The 21,323-nt window shown below is 51.2% G+C and overlaps 1 protein-coding gene across 1 annotated transcript; it reads right to left on the minus strand.

Moving 5' to 3' along the window:
• Positions 1-1,108: 1,108 nt before the first annotated feature.
• On the minus strand, positions 1,109-2,222 carry IUM83_04697 (alpha-ketoglutarate-dependent dioxygenase abh1-like; the record flags this gene model as incomplete). Its single annotated transcript, XM_067928794.1, has 3 exons — positions 1,109-1,257; positions 1,329-1,415; positions 1,502-2,222. 3 exons carry the CDS (start codon positions 2,220-2,222, stop codon positions 1,109-1,111), a joined length of 957 nt encoding a protein of 318 aa, XP_067796085.1.
• Between the last annotated feature and the right edge of the window lie 19,101 nt (positions 2,223-21,323).

The following is a 21,323-nucleotide window of genomic DNA, read 5'->3' on the forward strand; positions in this document are numbered from 1 at the left end:
GTACAACGAAATCTAAGAGAATGGGTCCTAGAATCTCTACTGTATTTACCCAATACGACGGAAACGTTTGCCGCTGTCACTAGTAATCGTGCGTCAATCCACTTGAACATGCGGGAGCGTTCGAACAGCAGCCGGAAAATATTACTTTGCAATCGCTACCGTTCAAGTGGTTCACCAGTGTCTTCTTTTCTTACTTCCATCAGCTACTCTCTTGTGTCCCTAGCACCAACACAGACTCGTGCGTCTTGCACTTCTTGCTAATGCAAACGATTTTTCTTTTGCTTATCATACCATCAACTACATGTAGCTCGACTGAAGATCATAAGTAGTTATTGCACGCATGGTTCTTCGCAAACACCGGAGCTTAAAAGAAAGCACGTGACAGACTCCCCAATGTTTGTTATTTACTAGGTAGATGGAACTTCACAAAACGCTTAGCACATTGCTGCGTGGTCCCTTCATGCGTAAACAAATATTAATACGCACTTACTCGGTGTTCAAAGCTTGCGAGGACATACCAACTACATAATATGTAGTATATTATAGAGATGGTCTCACATCGTTGCTGGTGCTCCACTTGAAAGTATTCCGTCGGAACTGTAGACAGCACGCGTTGCAATTTCGTGAACCAAAGCTCAATCGAGCTCACTACATCGTAGTCTCCCGTCGTAAATGCCGTCCTCAGCTCCTTTCTAATTAGCTTCCGGTTCGGAGAACTCTCATCGCCATGATTACCAGCGCCACGATTTGAAGAAATCATCATATCATAGATCAAACGCTTCGACGTTTGTAGCTGGCCATTTCCGACAGCAGCCACCACCGCAAAGTACAGGTACTCCAAGCTGGAATTCCTCTGGCTTATCCCTGGGCCAGGTATACTGTAAAGATCTCGGAGAGCTGTAGCATTAAATTTGTAGCTGAAAGATCCCCAGCGCCAGCAACAAGTTTGATGGCATCCGGCTCAAACTGCTTCAGGAGATTAAACGTTCATCCGATATTTCTTGCCCTCGTCACTACATCCTCGAACGGCATGAGTAGTGCATCAATCCTTTCGAGAACATGCGGCAGCCCTCCAATAACAGCCGGAAAGGGTACTTCCTGCAGTCTTTCACAGGACGTGTTGCCCTCTCCGACCCGAGGCTTCATTTTGCAAGCACGCCATACGCTTCTTCTCCCACCGCGTTGCTGAAAATGCTGAAATGCGGACACATAGGAAGCAATCCATGAGGGACGTGACGCAGTGGAGAACGAAGGAAGCTGGAAGAAAAGACACATGAAGTAAGCACTGAGTTTTGCGGAAACGAGAAGCTTGCCGTTGAAGGTATCACCTTGCTGTGCTAACCCTCGACCTCGCTTGGCTTGTACTCTCGGAAGGTCAGATTGAGTCTGCCGGACCGCATCCTCAGCCAGGACGGCTGGGTGTTGTTGTACACCCTCGTCAGCGCATGAACCACATTCCTCGCTGGGCCGCCAAACACCAACGCGTCCCCGGACTCCAAACGGACGATGGGTACCGCCTCGTGCGGTTCCGGGTAGTGGTCGATGTAGGCGAACTCAGCCGCGCAACCAATCGAGAAGGAGATCACAGGCGAGCCCATGCTCATCGCTTCGTCACTCTCGTCCTTGTCGATGTGCATGCCGTTCCTCCCGGCCTTCTTGTAGAAGTTGACGACGCAGATGTCGGGCGTCATCTGCGTGCAGGTCCCCATCACCTGCGGGTCGATCTTCCTCGCCGCTTCCAGACTGCGTTGTGCGTGCCGCTTCCAGGTTTCTGGCAGTGCGGGCACCAGCGCGTCGTCGTGGTTGGAGCGGCGGTCCTCGTACTGCTCCGTCTTGACGTTCCAGTGTCGCCCGAGGCACATCTGGTGCAGTCGGCACTTGGCCCCGCTGGCGTACGTGGGCTTGTAGAAGCCTCCTTCGCCCATGCCCATCCTCCTCGAGTCGTCCACCAGCTCCTGCTGCTCTTGGGGCGACAGAAACCCCTTGAGAATCACCAAACCGGGCAGCAGTGCGCCAGTGGCGGTACTTCCTCGAGGTGGAGCTTGGTCGTTGGCTTCTGCAGCTCTCAGTGCACCATTTTCAGCGGCGGAAGCTGTGCTTGGACTGTGAGGCGGTAAGGCACGAGGGAGAGGTTGCGGTGCGTTGAGGAACAGGTCCAGCTCGTGCTCGTCGGCCGCGTGCTGCTGGCGCTTGGACTGGACCCGCTCGGCTTTGGAGCTCATTGATGCAAATTTTGATTTGTACATGTATAGGATACTACTGGTACAATTACATGTAAAAAAAAGGAAAACGTAGGCCTAGCCCTTTTACGTATCTCATTGCCCCTGTCCTAAGCGAAGTTTTACTACTAAGCGAACTTTTATTATAGCCAGAGGATAGCACCCATGTTTTCAAATAGGGTTAGGTAACCGGAACCTAGACAATAGCCATGTTTCCCCAGGTTTCGACCATGTTACGCACAAATAGATTACGGATAAATTACGGTGATGGTAGTATATGATGTCCATGTTTTCCATCTCGATACATGGCCAAAACATGTTGGCAGTACAACATGAAAATTGAAGACTGACCGGTGTGCCGGCCTGCTTAACTCAGATAGTGCATTACTTAAACCTGCTTTAAGTAATGGTTACATTGGAGATGTGGGCAAAATACGGGGAAACATGGTCAACATCTACGACATGGATAACATGGTCAAACCAGCAATAAATGGATAGACGTGTATTAACGATCTTAACTTCTCACTTGCCCATGTTGTTGGTATCGTTGCATTCGTCGCTGAAGTCCACCACAGTCTGCAGGATATTCCAACGTCGACGTAATAGTCCCTGTGCAGTGTAATCGTTCCCTGCCTCCTTATCCAAGCGGCGCCAGAAAAACAAAAGAATGAACAGCCCGCAGTTGTTACTGTCTTTCTGCACGAGACTGTGAACTGGGGTTACCTTGTACGACCTGGGTAGGCTCTTCTTCGAAAGTTCATCGCCAGCTCTGCGAACAGATTCTGGTTCGCTCCTTGTTAAAACTATCGTAGTAGTAGATTATCTCCTTCGATCGATCAACCACTAGGCATGTCCAATGACTGCCATTGATGTTTAGGGGCATAAACACCATATCCTTGTCAACACCAGCTAAAGCGCTCAGCGTTCGCTGGGGGATTCGTTTTCCCTTGTCAAATACCGGTGTGCTCAACTCTGGTAGGAAGATGGTAGTATTGTTCTGATATTTTTTAGCCGCAAGTGTCATCGCAAATGCATTGATCAAATTGTCGTGATACCAAGTTTTGTCTCGAGCACAATACAATGCGTCCAATCCAAATGAAACCCATCTCCAAACCCATGAAGTCGTTCGTGCGGTCATGATGCTATTATCCGCTTTGCTAGATGATTTGCTCCCTCCTCTTTGAACGTTTCATCAATTTGGCTCATTAGCCACGAGTAGCACGACATGCCGTCTCTGCATGCTTTAAACGTACTCCAAATGTACTGCATTGCCATAAATTGCCGCTGCGTGAAATCACCTAAGTCCTCAAACGTAATCACCCAGCACTCTGCGCTTGAATCGGGGGGCGAGCAAAGATCCATGGTGTCTCCAAATGGTGCTTCACATTCCATAAGACGAAGACCCTCGCGGACCATAGACTCAGGAAGTCGGTATGGCACAATTGTTGGTGTACATACACGTTTCTCCACTGACAATGCCTTCTTTACGTGCTTGTAGTACCTCACCTCGAAAGTATTAATGAAAGAAGATAACTTAGCCAGAGGCGGTTGGCGAGTTTTAACAAACTCTTCTACATCCACGACATCATCTCCTCGTACTGCATTGCGTAGTTTTACGTCCTTGTTGTATTCCTTTCTGGCTTGGCTTATCTGCGCCGCTGCTGCGGCTCTGTCCTTGCGTGGTCGGCCGTGACGAATACGTTTTGTGAACGCTTTGATACTCTTCTTAGCTTTCTTAGTAGAGGTCGGGCTTGTTTCACCAGGGGAAGTATGCACTTGATCATCCTTTTCCTCCATCTCGGGAAGTTCACTTTCAGCACTGCCATCCACTGTACCAGATGCCGGCATCGCAACGTCACCTTCTGATGACGCCATAGCAGTGTCACCTTGACGTAACTTGCGCCACCATGACTCCAGGTTTTCAAGAGCAAAGTTGAACTTTTCTGCAGGTAAATCGGTGAGCTCTGCTGTGATACGGTTGAAGACCTCCTGGGCGCTTTTGTACTTGTCTTGCTCGGTCATTTGTTTCTTTCGCTTCACTTCATCACTTCATGTGCTATTCCGAAGAGGGATCTCTATAGCAGGAAGCTCTTCATCCAGTACGCCCACACGCAACCATCTGTATTAAATCATGGCAAATCATGGCGTAACATGGGAAAACATGGCATAACATAGTAAAACATGATACAACATAGCACAAACATGGTATAAACATGGAAGCACATTAGAGGTTGAAAAGACGTGGAGGATCACTTTGCATACGAACCTTGCAGGGATTGACGCGTATGGTATTGCGAGCAAACCACAAACATGTTTGCGATAGATCATCGCGTGTCTGCACGGTAGCTTCATCGTCGACGAAAACTCGCAAGTACACAGCCAGTTGAACTTGTCAACGCGATGCGATCTGCCATCACGCCGTAGCGTAACGTACAAATCATCGTCTTCCATGGTGTATGTAGCTTTAGCGTCAACCTCTTTCGCAAATTTGTACTCCGTCATAAATACGTCAGCCAGCCAAGGACTTGTCATCCCGAGGAATTGGTTTAACTCATCGTCATACTTGATATTTCTCTGCGTCCCCGGTGTGGCCACACGCGTAACGTCCTCATCTTCTTTTCGGCGCTGGTACCTAATTACAGCATCCAAGCACTGCTTCATAGACATTGAGCTGTGTAGGTCAGCCTTAAGCTTCCCCAATAAATTCTCCAATCGATTGTTGGTGTTGTTGCGAAAATGTGGAAGGTCCATTCGATATAGTGTAACCCACATATCTTTTGAAGCCATCCAATTGGCATTAAAGTAGCTCCATAATGTAGTGCGACCCTCACGGCATGCAAGGGCTTTGAACTCCTCTGCGTGGTTCTGCAACTCCTCAGACGACTTTAAGTACTCCATGTTCGATACACAGAAGTCCATCTGCGTCAAATGTCACTTGAATACGTCCCGTACTGTTTGACATCTCTGAAGGCACCACGCAGCCACTTTATCACATGGAAGTGACACAGTAGAATGCGCACGCCGGGAAACATAGTTCTCAACACCTCGATTTCGTTGAGGTCTTTGTCAACCATGATCAGTTTGGTTCGCTCCCAGTCGTTTGCTGACTGAAACTACTCCACAACCTTTATCATGTGCAAGTCTTCATTTCGCTCAATTACCGAGTGTTGTACGGCTTGCCCGTTTCCGAATTGGTCCATAACCATTAGCGTGCACAACTGGTAGTTGTATCCGTAGATTTACATCGAAACCTGGCGAAACATAGGAACCATAGCCAAATCCTGGTTAATGCACGTCCAGACATAGAAAACACGGATATCGTGAAAAACATGGACAATGCATGTACCTGTTCGTTTTGTGTGTGCAGTCTATGAGCAGAATCTCAGGGAATCTCCGGTACAACTTGCGCATGTGCTGCGAGCAAATGGACACGACGGCAGTATCCCCGGTCGCATTCTCACCAACCGAACAAACGTTTCCAGGTGCCTCCAGCTCAAAGTTTACCAACAATTCAACAACTTAATCTTCGTCGGTCAATATAGCACCTACCGTAACATTCACCCCATGCACCTCAGTCGGTATGCCATAGCTCACAACATCTTAAATTAACACGCACCCGACTTCTTGATTCTCGCAATCATGTTGCGCACATCGGTCAACTGCACGTCCTGAGGCGAATTGGCACGAATGTGCTCGTAAATGCGACTTGCAACCATAAGCTCGACGTCCTTCATAATCGGCGCGTTTTTTTGGGACTTGACGCACCGAAAGGTAGCTGCGATAAACTTCTTGTGATACCGGGTGACAATGACCGTAAAACGCATTCTTGATTTGAATCCGCCAATTGCCACATGAACGCAACACCCACTGAGCCCGGAAGCGCATCTGGCATCCAACCCCTTTGACCTTATGTGCAGGGCGCAGCCCTTTAGATCGTATGCGTGTTTTCCACCCGTGTGTGTATATGTACACGCGCTGGTACGGGTCCAATCCCGGTGGTACAAGCGGCAGCTCAGCCTTGGGCTTTCCAGCGTGAAATTTCATGGCTGCGATCTGGTGATTGCGTAACTTCACGTTCTGCGTCTCGCAGATTACGATGACGGTAAGCGCATCTTGTTGATACTTCTCCAAATAAGTGTCAAATGCGTCCCACGATCGGTGGTACGTTTTCAAAGGTGAGGCGTAGTAAGGTTCGTCGTTTCAATCAACAAACGCCCTTTTACGACTACCGCGAGATGCCCCAAAAGTCTGCTCACTGCTCCCGGGATCGTCGTCGCTGTCGTCTTCTCGACTCGAAGTGCGTTTGCCTTCCTCTCCTGCATCGCTCGCGCAGCTTTGATCGCCACTATGCTTGACAGCATCATCCTTGCTGGCCACCATATCCAGTGCATTCTGGACGATCTCACTTTCGCTTGCATTCGTAGCTTCATTTCCCGATGGTGAGTTTCCGGCGTTCTCGACACTATCGTCTTCGCTACTGCTTGAACTAGCCTCGATTTGCAGTTCGCACAATCTGTGCGCTGTCTTCTTGGTGCGAGCCATCGTCGCAGCTGTAACCGTTGCTGCATAATAAAAATAAAACATACACAAACATGTGCCAACCATGTTAGTACGTTTCGATACTTCATGATGTCAAGCAGGGGTACTGGCCGTACGCGAATCAGCGGCAGGAGGCAACACTTCAGCACGAAAGCGGAGGGGAACTAGGAGAAAGAGAGGGGTTAGAAGCTTTCAAGCGCTGATTCAAAACGCAATGGATACCTTCTTCTGTTCTGCAGTCCGAAGTCTCGGTTGCACGGGCGTATTAGCCCTTACGTACCAAGTGAACGCTCGGGTGTCGCTTGGGTGCTACGAAGTCAAAGCAAACGCGTGTCAGCTCACAACTTTATCTGCATTCCAATGGAAAGTTGCATCACCTGTACCTCTTCACGCGAGCAAGTGCGCCGATGGATCAGGCCGTGGAAGCGTCTGGATGGAGCGGGGCAGGGGCGGGGGAGAGCACAAGCTGCCATGAATAGCATACATGTACCACAATCGTTGTGAACACGACCTGTTAGCGCGCTAAAGACGAAGGGGGTACACTACTACACCTTCGACGCAGGGCCAGTAGCGCGCTTGACCGCAGGGGGGGGGGGCATTGCCAGCGGCTCCTTCTTCGCTGGGGCCGGGGGGAGGGGGGAGAGGTCCGCGCTCTTCGCGACGCGTGGCCGAAATGGGTGGCCGAAAAAATGAAATGAAATTTAAAATGCATAAATTACACACATAGACAACATGGTCAGAAACATGTATAAAACATAATGAGTAAAACATGGAACGTATGTTTTCCGTTTACTATATACAATAGCAGAAGAGTATCTTTAGCAGATGGCAATCAATAAAATACTATACCGCGCTCGCTAAATTTTGAATGTTCAGTTCATTCGGAGGGCGGGCGGATAGGACTCATTGATGAAAGAGATGGGAAGACCTTGTATCAGCGGAGCCGGCAAAAAAGGAAAGCCGTACAGTCATATTGCTGGGGGCTATAGTCGCAAGCGGCTTCTGCTCGAGTTTTTAGCTGACGGGCACACTGTGAAAGAATCGATATAGCACTTTTATCCTACGTGCACACCAACAGAGAGGAAGCAAAGACAGAAGCAAATCTCCAATTGGAGAAAGCAAACCACACATTATGTCGATATTCACTGACGGCGAGGGATACTTTAAGAATCTACGTACCAGTGATTGTAGTGGGTCTAACTTGACTCACTACTTTAGCTTACACGTTGCGCAACGTGTATGAGGAAGCGTAAGTACTTAGTATTTACTTAGGTTAATTATATTTGAATACACAAATATAAGTTAAGTAACAAAAGGATTCCAAGTGACTTAGATTAGGTAAAATGAGAACTGTATTGTTTGTAAATTGATCTTCCTCTAAAACCTGCTAAAAACTGTTTATCATCTATGAAAGGGTTGGCAGCGGCTGGCTGTCAGAGCCCCGCTAATATGCATGTCTCTGATTGGTAGAAAGATGCTGCTTTCTACCAATAGGATCTTTGGGTATGTGTGGACCACTTACTGTGGTGGTCCACTTCAATGTATCCATCGGTGTGTCTTACACCAATGTGAGGAAGTATCCAAAACGTTTAACAGATAACCTATCTGTTAAATTCACAAGTGGCTTGCAGCCACTTGTACGTGTAACCCCGTTACACCATCCCCCCATAAGGTTAGACGCGGGGTCCCCGCACGTCAATCTTTGGAATTGACCATTCGTCAATTCTCCGCGTTTGGAGAAGAAATCCGCGCTCATTCAACGATGAGCGCGCCTCAGAAGAAGACCGCAAAGTCGATGGGGAGTCATCTCCATCGACGACTACTCGAACGCCAGAAGGCGAAGTACGGCGACGTCGTCGACTTCGACGACGACGATGAAGACATGGAGGGCGAGGAGGACTCGCCCTCAAAGCGTAAGGACTCAGTGTCGAGCGAATCGCTCGACCCTCACGCCAAGAACGTTCGCCCGCGTGAAGGGGACGAATCGGACGCTTCGAGTTCGAAGCGTTCGCGTACTGAGAGCGATACCCCACTCGCTTCCGCCGGGGCTCTCAGTACTCCGCGCGCTACTGCTGCAGCGCGTGATGTTAAAGCTCAAGGCTCTCCGCGCGTTGCGCCTGCAGCGCGCGATCCATGGATGCCGTCCGCGTCCGAGATCACGGACCGGTTTGGGAACTCGGTACCTCCGAATGAGGTGCCGCTATACGTATGCAGCGCCATCAAAGATGACGCTGTGGCTACCGAGCTGCACTTTGATGCGGAAACGCATCAAAGGCGCGATTACTACATCGGACTCTTTCATGAGCTCCGATGGTTTCAAAGCAAGAAGACCTCTTCTCGCAGCAAAGTGCCCGAATGGCAGGCACTTTGTCAAAGCTGGAACGCCTTTGTTGAGAACTTCAACAAGAGGCCGAGTGCTTACCGTGATCGGATTAAGCAAGCGCGTGATCGCTTCGAGACGTACTCGAAGCGTGGAAAGCTGGAGCAACTTCATGTTGCTGCTGAGGAGGCAAATGTGCCGTGCGCTGTGCCCGAGGGCTTTCAGTGCACGAAGTGCTTCCCAGGTGCGGTCCGCTTGAGCGACCGCGACCTGAACGGGTACACGTCGTTCCGTGTGCCCGAAGGTCTCAGAGCTCCGTGCTAAGTTCTTAGCACGTGAGGGTTCGGGCGCTGGCGATGATCGCAGCGCTCGCTCTACTTCCGCTGTGCCAGTGCGTACTGCTCCTCGTACGCCCTCACCATTTCCGGAACGTCTTCCAGCAAGACGTTCCGCGGCTCCATGTATCTCGATGGGGAGGAAATCCTCTCCAACGAATACGAAAACGAGCCCCTTGAGGGTTCGTTTTCGGGATACTATGGTCAACAATCCGCTCAACAATCCAGCGGGTTGAGCCGCGGGCGTCACGGATCGGCGGTGGCGGGGTGGGAACACGCCCGGGTATGATCAGCCCCGGGCTGATCAGTATGCGCCTCTCCACGACCGGGTGGCCGTCGTGGAGCGTCTGCAGGGCGCTGAGTTCGCCGCCCTGAAGCAGGAGCTGGCGAACCAGAAGGCCCAAGTCGCGGCGGTCTCGCAGACCGCCTCGAATATCCAGGTCGAGCTGGGGACCCAGATGAGGGTTGCTCCAGCGTCCGCGCGCTGGAGGAGAGGTTGCTCGTCGCCGAGGCCAAGTCCTCCGCTTCTGCCTCGGCTCCTGCCGAGGCTTCGGGTCAGCCGAGCTAGATGGCTCGTGCTGCCGGTATGGCTTCAGCCGTCCGACGTAAAGGTCGGATGGAGGCGCATGCTAGACGGTATGTCTAGCGTGTATGCGTTGCCGTGCCGTGCCAACACAGTGAACGGCCCGATGAAGCGCGGAGCAACCTTGCTTGCTCCGAAATCCGAAACTGCATGTCTAGGCAGGTTTTGTGTAGCTAACAAAACTAATGAACCAACTTTAAATTCATTTGTGTTGCCTCTGCCCGCATTGTCTGCGTTCAGCTTCTGTTGATCAACAGAAGCTGCTATTGTGTCTTGGACAAACCGAATCACGGCTTGTCTTTTGGTGATGAAACTGATTGCATCCGAGCTGAAGTCATTCAGCTCGCTCTCCGCTAGAGGCCCGGCCTCTGCGTGGTTCTTGCGGTGTCTGCGCCCTGCGCAGACCCGTGGTCGTTGGCCATGTTGTTGGGGAGTCTGCGCCCTGCGCAGACTCATGGTTTGTCCATTGTTGCAGCTGACACTGTGCAAGTGTCAGCGGTTTCTGCGGCTGCTGTATTGCAGTCGTAGATCCTCCCCCACTTAAAGTGGGAGCCATCACTCCGAGTAAACTCGGTAGGCGTGGATGCCGCATGGCATTCACGTAGAACGGTGTATGCCCAGTCGAGGCATGCACTGAGTTGTTGATGGCAAACTCTGCCATCGATAAGCACTCGCTCCAGTATTGGAACGAGTGAGCGTAGCTCTTCAACATATCGACGAGCACGCGATTCACGCGCTCGGTTTGACCGTCCGTCTGCGGATGATCCGCAGTCGACATGGAAAGCTGGCTCCCAAGAAGTGTAAACACTTCTTGCCACAGATGCGCTGTGAAGCGCGGGTCTCTGTCCGACACAATGTCGGTCGGCATCCCATGGTGTTTGAACACCATGTCGACGAGCAGACGGGCTGTCTGCTTCGCGGTCACCTCTGCTGGCACCGCAGCAAGATGTACCATCTTGCTGAAACGGTCTACAAAGACCACAACACCGGTGTTCCCTCCACTATCCGGGGGAAGACCAAAGATGAAGTCCAAAGACATGGACTTCCAACACTCCGACAGAGTCGGTAGTGATTGTAACGGAGCCTGCGCGAATGCCGCAGGCTTTACACGTTGGCATACCTCGCAAGCACGGACGTACTTGCGTACCCACTTATACTGGTGGTGCCAGTAGAAGTCGCGCGTGAGAAGGACGTAAGTCTTCTCGCGTCCTAAATGTCCCGCAGTCGGGGCATCATGATATTCGTACATGATCCTGAGTCGCAGGTCATGGTCATTTGGCACGACAACGCGATCCGCGTTGTCGTCGACTGCATTATAAAGAAGCAGTCCGTCGTGCACCCGATATCGGTGCGCACGCGCTCGAAGGTGCTTGGGCAACTTCTGACGAGCCTTGTCAGAAGGTGTTGTGCCATAGGCCAACAAGCGTTTCGCGTCCGCGTCGTGCGCGTACGCGGCCTTCACATCATCCAACAGAGATGATGTGGCTTTGCTCGATCGCATGGCGTCAATGGCATTGACGTCAACAGCTTCTGCATAGTCCGGCCGACGTGATAACGCGTCGGCCACCACGTTCAGTCTTCCGGGTTTGTATTCGACCCGGAAGTTATACTCCGCAAAGAATGAGAGCCATCTCGCCATTCTTTGTGAAATGTGTGGCGACTTCACTGCGGTACGCAGTGAAGCATGGTCGGTGTAGACCACAAATGGTCTACTCCCAAGCAAATACACTCGGAACTTTGCGAGTGCATACTTCATGGCAAGGAGTTCCTTGTCATGCACCGGATAGTTGCGCTCAGCTGGCTTCAGCTGACGCGATTGGTAGTAGACGACACGATCAAGGCCCTCGTGATCGTGCTGCATTAACGCGCATCCGATCGCGAAATCGGATGCGTCACACACTACGTGAAATGGGCGATCTTGGTCAGCCACTGCCAAGATCGGCGCCTCAGTCAAGCCCCGCTTGACTGTATCGAATGCCTTTTGGCAATCGGGTGTCCAATTCCACACAGCTTCTTTCTTAAGAAGCTGTGACAGCGGGCGGATCTTGCCCGCATAGTCCTCCACGTACTTGCACAAGTACGTGGCCAAGCCAAGGAACTGCCTCAGTTCCTTGACACTTGAAGGCGTTGGCCATTCGTTGATCACTCTGACCTTTTCTGGGTCAGGGCGGACACCATTCTTCCCTACGAGACACCCGAGGACGGGTATCTCGCTCGCCCCGAAGATACACTTCTTCAGGTTCGCGTAGAGCTTATGCTTTCGCATAAGCTCAAGTAGCTTCCGGAGATGCACCCTGTGCATCTCTACGTCGGTCTTCCCGTCCACATCCCGGCTGTGGATGAATACATCATCGAAGTAGCTCGGTGCGAAGTCGCGCACCGAGCGCAACAAGTGCGTCACGCACCTGTTGAAAGTCGCAGGGGCATTCTTAAGCCCCTGTGGCATTACTAGCCATTCCCAGAGCATGCCGCTTGGCGTGCTCACTGCCGTGAGAGGGATATCGCTCTCACGCATTAGGATTTGATAAAATCCATCTCGCAAGTCGAGAGCACTGTAAACGGTGCTCCCGGCCATCGAATCGATGATAACATCTTTTCGTGGTATCGGCGTCTGCGCCGGTACTGTCGCATCGTTCAGCTTGTTGTAGGCATGAACGATGCGCCATCCGCCCTGTGGCTTCTTGACACAGAACGTCGGAGCACTGCGCGGGGACTTTGATTCCCGCACTTGTCCTGCTTTACGACGACTTTCAAAGAAGTCGTCGATCGCTTTCACTTGCTCTCGCGGCAGTGGCCACTGCCGCGTGACACAGTATTTCGTGCCCGGCACGAGATCAATCTCGTGCTGAATGCCCTTATCCTGCGGAAGCTCCGCAGGAATGTCTTCCGGGAGTACGTCTTTGTACTCCCTCAACAATTCGTAATAGGGACTCGACTTCAGCGAGTCCCAACCTTGTTCCTCGAAGCGCTCTCGCTTCGTCTTCGCACTGAGAGTGTCTTCACTCTCAGTGGTACTTCCCATGAAGAGCTGCCTCAGCTCTTCGCTCTCGCTCGCCGTTCTTTCGCTGTCCGAAGAACGCAGACTTGCTCGATGCGTCCATCGTGCAAGTCGCGCGTGAAGCGCTTCCAGCTCATGGCTGGAAGCGAAGTCAACTCCGACGCCGTCGTCGGAGGACTAGCGAGTTCCTTGTCACGATACTGGAATCCAGTATCGGTGCGCGTCAAGACGCTTAGCGTCTTGACATTCGGCGTCACCGCCGCAGTCTGCCCAGCAGACTGCTCTTGTCGCGTCTCGGTCCCGGACCGAGACTTGCGCAGCGTTTTCCGCTTGCGCCGTCTTCTTGTTGTGCGGAGCCCGGCTCCACACAGTTGTTCTTCTTGTCCAGGCCCGGCCGTGGCCATTTATTCGCCGGCGGACCCTGTCCGCGGGCGCGCGGTATCAAGCCCGGCTTGACCGCATTTTCCTTCGTGCAGCCCGGCTGCACGGTAATGTGTCCCTTCGCCGGCAGACCCTGTCTGCGGGCGCGCGATATCAAGCCCGGCTTGATCGCATGGCGCTTCGTCGTGCAGCCCTGCTGCACGACAGCATGCAAATTGCGTCAGTGCGGTACGTTTGCAACCGTCCGCACTGTTTGCAGCGTCAACTCCCGGAGTTGACACGCCTTCGTCACCTCGACGCCAATCATTGGCGGAGCCCCTCATGACCGAGGGTGCGTCGGCTCCCGGAGCCGACGCGTCGTTGTCGACCTGACCGTTTCGGGTCAGGGACTGTCCCTTACACGCTTGAACGTGGGTGTTGGTTCCCGGAACCAACACATCTTTTTCTTCCGACGTCGGCAGCATTGCCGACGTGGGTCTCACTTGTGCGCGCCCTCGCGCACTTCCTGGGCACTCCGGGACTGCAGCATGAAGCGCTGTCTCGACTGGTGAGCCGCGCGCACCTGCTGGTGCGCGCGCTGCGGTAACAGGGCCATCGCTCTCTGTTCCGCTATTGCGTCCGAAGCGCACGAGCGTGCGCTTCTTCCAGTCTATCACCGGATCATGCCGTGCAAGCCACGGCATGCCCATTACCACGTCGAACTTATCGTCCAGGTCCAGGACGATAAAGTGTTCGACAAACACTCGTTGTTTGTACGAGAAGCGCACGTTCACGACACGCTTCTCGGTCTTTACGATGGCACCTGTTGCCAGTCGTACCTCCAGAAGACTTCGAGGTGTATCTACCTCCTCGAAGTCAAGTCTCGACAGGCTTCGTAGTCGAACAAAGTTGTTCGACGCGTCTGAATCTACCAAAGCTCGAAGAGAGTCACTCGCTCTCTTCGAGTAAACCTTCAAGATGACTAGGTTCGGCCTGTCATCTTGTTTCGCAGTGAGAGCTGGTCTCACTGGGGCTGCAGTCTCAGTGTCGCGTGCCCGATGTCGGCACGCGCGACTGCATTACCAGTAGGGCGCCCCGCGCCTACTGGATGTTCGCGTTTTTGTTGGTCCGCGGCGATGCCTAGCATCGCCACGACGACCACCTCCAGGGGCATGGGAGCTGTGCACTCCCGTGCAAAGTGACCGATCCTTCCGCAACGGAAGCATCGCACGTTACCTCCCTGCTGCTGGTAACCAGCAGTTGTTGCGCTCGAGAGGTCCATTGGTTCCGGACCTCCCGTCCTCGCTACCGGGCGTGGTTGCGGCCTTGGCACGTTCACATGCAGTTTAGCCTGCCGCAGGCTAAACTCTTCTTGCATGGCAAGAGTGATCGCAGCTTCGAGAGTACTCGGGTACTCTCGGAAGAGATAGGTCTTCACAGGCCCATCTCTAAGTCCTTTCATGAACGTGACGACCTTGGTCGCCTCGTCAATCGAGTTAGTCACGATATTTGATACCAAATATCGTGCGCGCTGCGCGTAAGCATGGACGTCATGCTTACCCTGCTGAAGGTCGAGGAACTCCGCCCTCGACCGGAACTCGTTTTGCGGGGCTCAAACGCTTGTTTGAGCTCCTCTTTAACACTTCGTACGTGCTGAAGCACGTAGGATCGGAGAGTCGGCGTCCATACGCCCAACTCCTTGCGCGTCCGCCAAGGCAGGACATGGCGAACGCGACCTTCGACAGCGGGTCGACGATGCGTCGAGCCGCTATGGCTGTGTCGAGTTCGACAAGCCATCGGAGGAGAGGCTCGCCCTCTCTTCCCACATAATTGCTTACGCTCAACTTTAATGGTTGAGCACGCGGTGTCGTCCCTGACGACGCCGTCACTGAGGAAGCAGCGTCACGCTGCTCCTTCATGATGAATCCCAGAGCAACACCATGTTGCTCCGTCGGCGATAGCGTACGCAGCATTGTAGCTATCGCCGCTTCTCCAATGACTGTTGACAGTCGTTGGAGGGCCTCCCACTCTGGGTCAGACAGGTGGGGGCAGTCAGCGCGTGCAACATGCGTTGCAGGCGTGTTGGAGCTCTCCATGGGCACCTCCGTGCTCATGTGGTTCTCGGCTTCGCGTTCGTACGCCGCGTACGAACGTCAAGCAGTCGGTCGTTGGACGGACTACGAAGTGCTACCAGGTGTAGTGGGTCTAACTTGACTCACTACTTTAGCTTACACGTTGCGCAACGTGTATGAGGAAGCGTAAGTACTTAGTATTTACTTAGGTTAATTATATTTGAATACACAAATATAAGTTAAGTAACAAAAGGATTCCAAGTGACTTAGATTAGGTAAAATGAGAACTGTATTGTTTGTAAATTGATCTTCCTCTAAAACCTGCTAAAAACTGTGTATCATCTATGAAAGGGATTGACAGCGGCTGGCTGTCAGAGCCCCGCTAATATGCATGTCTCTGATTGGTAGAAAGATGCTGCTTTCTACCAATAGGATCTTTGGGTATGTGTGGACCACTTACTGTGGTGGTCCACTTCAATGTATCCATCGGTGTGTCTTACACCAATGTGAGGAAGTATCCAAAACGTTTAACAGATAACCTATCTGTTAAATTCACAAGTGGCTTGCAGCCACTTGTACGTGTAACCCCGTTACAGTGATCGAGCAACGGTCCTGCCTAGCGACGAAGAAACCGACATCGTACTCCGGATGAGCTCAATGTGCAGAGAGGTTGCCCAGTTTCTTCTCAAATGCTGCGTTTGGATGGCTGACGATGAAGGACTCACTTCAGAGGTTTTCAAGGCGTCTCAGTCGTGGTGTCGACGATTCATGCGGCGGCACAAGCTGTCGATTCGGGATCGGATGAGGCAGGGCCAATCCACACCAGCGGATGCGGCAACAACCACGTAGCCAGACGTTAGGGCTACAATCGTCGAACACAGCATCACCACTTTCTTCAACGCTGACCAAAATGGTACGTGCATCTTGCCTTCATGTTTATCATGAACTTACCTGTAGCTGTGTCAACGTTGTAGCAGTATTTTTTTAGTGTCTCTCTAGAAACCCATCACCAAGCGCGGTGAAAAAAAAACGGTATGGGTAAAATGTAGGAGCAAGCCATCGCCGTGTTGCTGGGAGACTGGCACGAAAACAAATACGCCCCATTTATAGTATTCGAGAGCGGCATCTCACGCCATGAGCAAGTCCAGGCAGTGAACGACTAAGCACGTCATCGTTTTGGGATCCGATTGTGGAAGGAATCTTTGCGCTGCAAGCCTTGCATAGCCGTCGTATCTACGGTATGCTGGAACTCCCACATATCGCTTGAGTTTGTTAGATATCGCTTTGGGTATCGCGATAACACGGACGACAAGATACGTCTTTTGCGGGACGATTTCTCTGGTCGCTGGACAAAGGAAGTCGTCGATTACACTGCTTACATCGAAGTGGTGCTCATGAATGTGCTACCGCGCTACACTTACGTGTGCCAGCCAGCCGATGTGGTATGGAATCAGCCTTTTAAGAGTCGACTGCGGACACGTTGGGTGGACTACTTGCGTGCATAGATTGCTGAACACCATGAACAAGAAAATACCAAAACAAATGAGCGACAGCGACTAGCAAAAGAAGCAGGTAATAACCAGAAAATACATGCAAGAAGTCGCAAGAGGACGGATCATTTCAATTCAAGAGCAGGTTCCCAGCTCACCTTTCGAAAGAGTAGCGCCCAAGCGCACTGACATTACGTCATGGATAGCGGAAAGCTGGATGAAACTGAGAGCTAAGACGATAATCAGTGGATTCCCAAAGGCCGGCCTCATTGGTGATGTGCGCAATGATCGCCCTGACGCTGAAGAAGTCAGTGTCGATGCTATTACTGATTTACGAAACAAGCTAAGTGAACTCGATGCAGCGGGCAAGTCTGTCAGTAAGTACGATGCGTACGAGAGTGACAGTTCAGACGAGGATTTTCATAACATCCACACTTTCGTTTTATGACTTGATGCAATAGTAAAGGTAACCAAGTGGGCTTGGGCACGTAGCTCACAATTTGAGCTATTTAATGGCAACAGCACCTCGAATTTTGCGGATGGACGCGGGTTCGATTCCCGTCGTGTCCATATGTTTACTCGATTAAATACTAATAATAATTATTGCCTTGTAGAAACTAATTTGTAGGTCGATTTGCTAACCCTAACAATGAAAACCCACACTGGAATTCACTTAGAACAGTAGCGTCACGTGCTTTCATAGTATTTCACGTAGTTATAGTAACGTAGAAAACCTAATAGTACACGGCGGGCTATTGTTATAAACCGCCCTTCAGTGCAAGAGACGGTGTCATAATATAAACACGCAGAACATTTTCGGTCTTAAACCTAAGTACGGATTTCTGTTTTTTTGTTTATTCCCGTAGCCCTGTGCGTAGCTTCATTTTGAGCTATCAAACGACCCCAGACTACCAGCGTGTCGGGTAGGGCGCCGGTTTGCTCAAAGCCAGCACATTCGAAATTCAAAAACTGCTTTTTTTGCTGTTATGGTGGTTAATATGTGTTTTAACGCGTAGATTCTGATTCTGAACTCCATTTGACTAAAACCGAGCTCGAGCCATTTCAAAGGAATAATCGTGCGTTGAAAAAAACGATTAAAAATATCTGAAATGTGGTGCCCATAAATCATTTGGTGGCTGGAATTGTTTTGCTTTTACCATTTCCAGTGCTAAAGCCTTACCTTGTGAGCGAGTCGTTGCTGACGTTGTAGGCTGTCTCGAACGCCGTTCTCCATCTAGCGCTGTGGCGATGCCGTCCTGGACACCTCGTCCAGCTCAACAGACTTGTCGCTGTCTCGCTTGCTCTCATACGAAGGCATGGGCAATTCGTGGGCGTCCCTACAGTTGCTGGAGCCACGCCGTCGTTGTGCTCCATTGCTGGGCTTGAGCGGGAAAACATCAGGATGAAAAAATCGGAGCAAAATATTCAAAACGTGTTTTCTCGAATCTTCAATTAAGTTCGACCCTTCCACCCGTCCTATTCAAACGGCCGTATCTCCACTGTAATAATATTACAACAGCCCGATGTTCTTTTGCGCGGTCTCAGATGTACACGATGGGCGTTCAACTAAGGCCGCGCTATATTGATGGCATTGTTGGAGGTGCACGTTTATTTAGGGCGTTAATTCACATCGTGTTCAAATACGTTACCGCGTGCTATTCGGTGTTCTACGTTATTTTCACGTGGATCTAGCTATTTTAACAGTATAAATAAGACATAAGTCTAGTATTTCCATGTAGCTCTAGCATTTTCTCGTATAACTAGTATGACATGTTCACGTAGATCTAGCATTTTTTCTTTAACACGTGGCTCTTGCAATGACTGTCACATCGCTTTTGAGAAGCGCAGAACGCTGTGCACGTGTGCGATTTGTAAAGCCGTCAGTATGACAGGGGTAACCACATAGCTGACGAATAGAAGGAGGAAAGGCAAGAGAGCGTTGTCGTGGCGGAAGGCCAAAGGTGTACAACCCGGACGGCGGAACTGCTGGTGCTCCAGCTGGAGGATGCAGAAGTGGGTTTCGCCAATCTGAAGCGCTTGCTATTGTGTTGAAGAGTTATTTGCTGCTCTATTTTGCTTAACGTAGGTGTCGTGTATGCTGAGCCGCAGCTGCTGCTGCTGTTGTTGCGACTGGTAGTAGGCAACCGCTGTCGCGCAGGGCAACGAGAGACAGTAACATCTCCCCGTCGTAGTAGTTTATTCGCTGACGAGCATTTCCTAGGTCGCACGTCGCTTTTCCGTGCTGCTGCATGGTACTGGTACCACTGGTACCTCACACGCCCATTCGATGGTGGCGCAGGTCGGGGTGGTTAACCTCGAGTTCGCAAGTAGCCGCAACTAGAAATCCACATCGTACGTGCCGCGGGTTTATGCAACATCCGGTTGGCGTAGCTGCCCGAAGCACGTGGTATCTGCATAGTTCACACATGGGAATCCAACACACGCAGGGGTTCCGAAACTACTATTTTATTAAATAATCTGGTATTTCGGTTGAAAAGTTATTTATTTTCGGCATCGATTTGAAATGTTGATATATTGTTTTATGCTCTTTCTCGCCAATAACTCTAAGCAAGGGAGTCCATTCCACACGCGATCCGGTTTGACGAGCTGGACTTTTAGCAAGATCGCTGGTGCACTGAACTCACTCGCTTCACTGGACCATGTTGATAGCTCTCCCTGGGACACCAAGCCTCCCCAAATCAGCGCATTCTCGATTTGAGCAACGCCCGATCGGCCGACTGTCTACCCTCCTCAACAGGATGCATGTCGATTCCTCTCGGAGCGGCTCAAAGCCGTATCGGAAGAAGTGCGTTTTTGCCTTCCAGCTTCTGCAACCGATAAAATTCTGCCAACAGCTGCTGGTGCTTCTTGAAAAATCGGACTAGCTTTCACCAGTTTTCTTCTAGCTTCTGAAGCCAAGGCAGTCTGGGACCAGATCCTTCACGATCAGGTGGATCATATGCGATATGCATCCATGAAAGAGCACGTACGGGTAACCCTTCTGCAGCGTCTGCCCCACCAACTCGTTTGTGCGCGTGTTTTCGGTAACAACCGCAGCGATTGAAGCAAACTTCGATGTCTCAAGCACACGCTTGATATCTGTGGTGAGAAAGGTAGCGTTGTGTGACATGGATCCTGTGTACACAGATCCCAGGAAATAGGTATCTTAATCGCATATCAACATGCAGTTGATCACGCTCTGCCGTTGATGTCGGTCTAGTCATTCGTGGCAGAGTGCACTTCTTCATCACCAGCTTCAACTCTCCGCGCGATCCAGCCAGCAATGTTGTCGCAAGCTTGGGCGGGGTGGGTAGGGCGGCACCAGGGTTCAGGATCGGCATCGCCTTTATCAGTGTGTTGTGATTAAACGTTGTTGAAGGCCATGCCGTGACGTAGAACCACAGGGCAAATTGTCATAGGAAAGCTGCTAGTTTGACAGGGCTTAGGGCAGGCGGGAAGCAAGCCGTGATAGAGTCGCTTAGAGCATTTGCGCTTGCAATGACCAAGGACACGCCCGACATGTGTTTCGTCCAGCAGGTGAATGATCCTTTGGCACTTCTTCCATATAATGACGTCGTCGGTCAAGCCGATGTCGTTCCAGATGGAATCCTGCCGCCTTCCGGGGTTCTTCTTTGTCGCAGTTACTTTCGCTAACTCGAAGCAACTGGTCGGAGGACGAGATGGCAAGTGGACGGGGGGGGGGGGTAGGAGACCTGGTCGATGAAGTCATACTGGTGGGATGACTTGAACGGGGGAAGTGATTGAAAGTGTTCCAATTGAAAACTGAGCTGCTGAGCGACTAGTTTGCCAACTCCGTCGGTCTCCAGGGGTGTAAATGCCACGTTTCGACGCTCAGCGAGAGCGCTAGCCTGAAATTTTAAGCGATAAATGAGGAGCGAGCCGCAGTTAACCGCGGTTCAGATTAATTGCCCGGGTGTCACCGTAGAAACAGTATCGAAAACGGTCTCCACTAGGTCGGTTCCTGGTAAGGATCCATGATGTCACCGTGCCGTAAGAAAACTAAACCCACCCACCTACGGTACTTATCAAATGACCCTGACAAATATCAAAATGTGGGTTTGCTGACCCTGGTAGCAGCACAAACGTTGTTTCCGATCCCAGTAAGATTTTCCAATTACCGAATTCGTCGAAAAGCTGGACCAAGTGGTACATCACCAAGGGGAACCGATGAAACGTTGAGCAGTCGCTTTCAATGCCATTGGCTTAAAATCTGTAAAAGAAAATTGTTTGGGACCGCACGTCGTGAATTCGAGAAATCAGCCCATGATGCGGGCGACGTACACTGTGGCAAAAGCTGTTGACAGTAATAGAGTGTGCAGCAGCTAAGGCAACCATCAAGGGAATTTATCGTCGCCATGGTATTCTGCCTGATCAAGTGCGACGATT

Source organism: Phytophthora cinnamomi, assembly GCF_018691715.1.
Source record: "Phytophthora cinnamomi strain GKB4 chromosome Unknown Contig17, whole genome shotgun sequence".
Taxonomy (NCBI): domain Eukaryota; phylum Oomycota; class Peronosporomycetes; order Peronosporales; family Peronosporaceae; genus Phytophthora; species Phytophthora cinnamomi.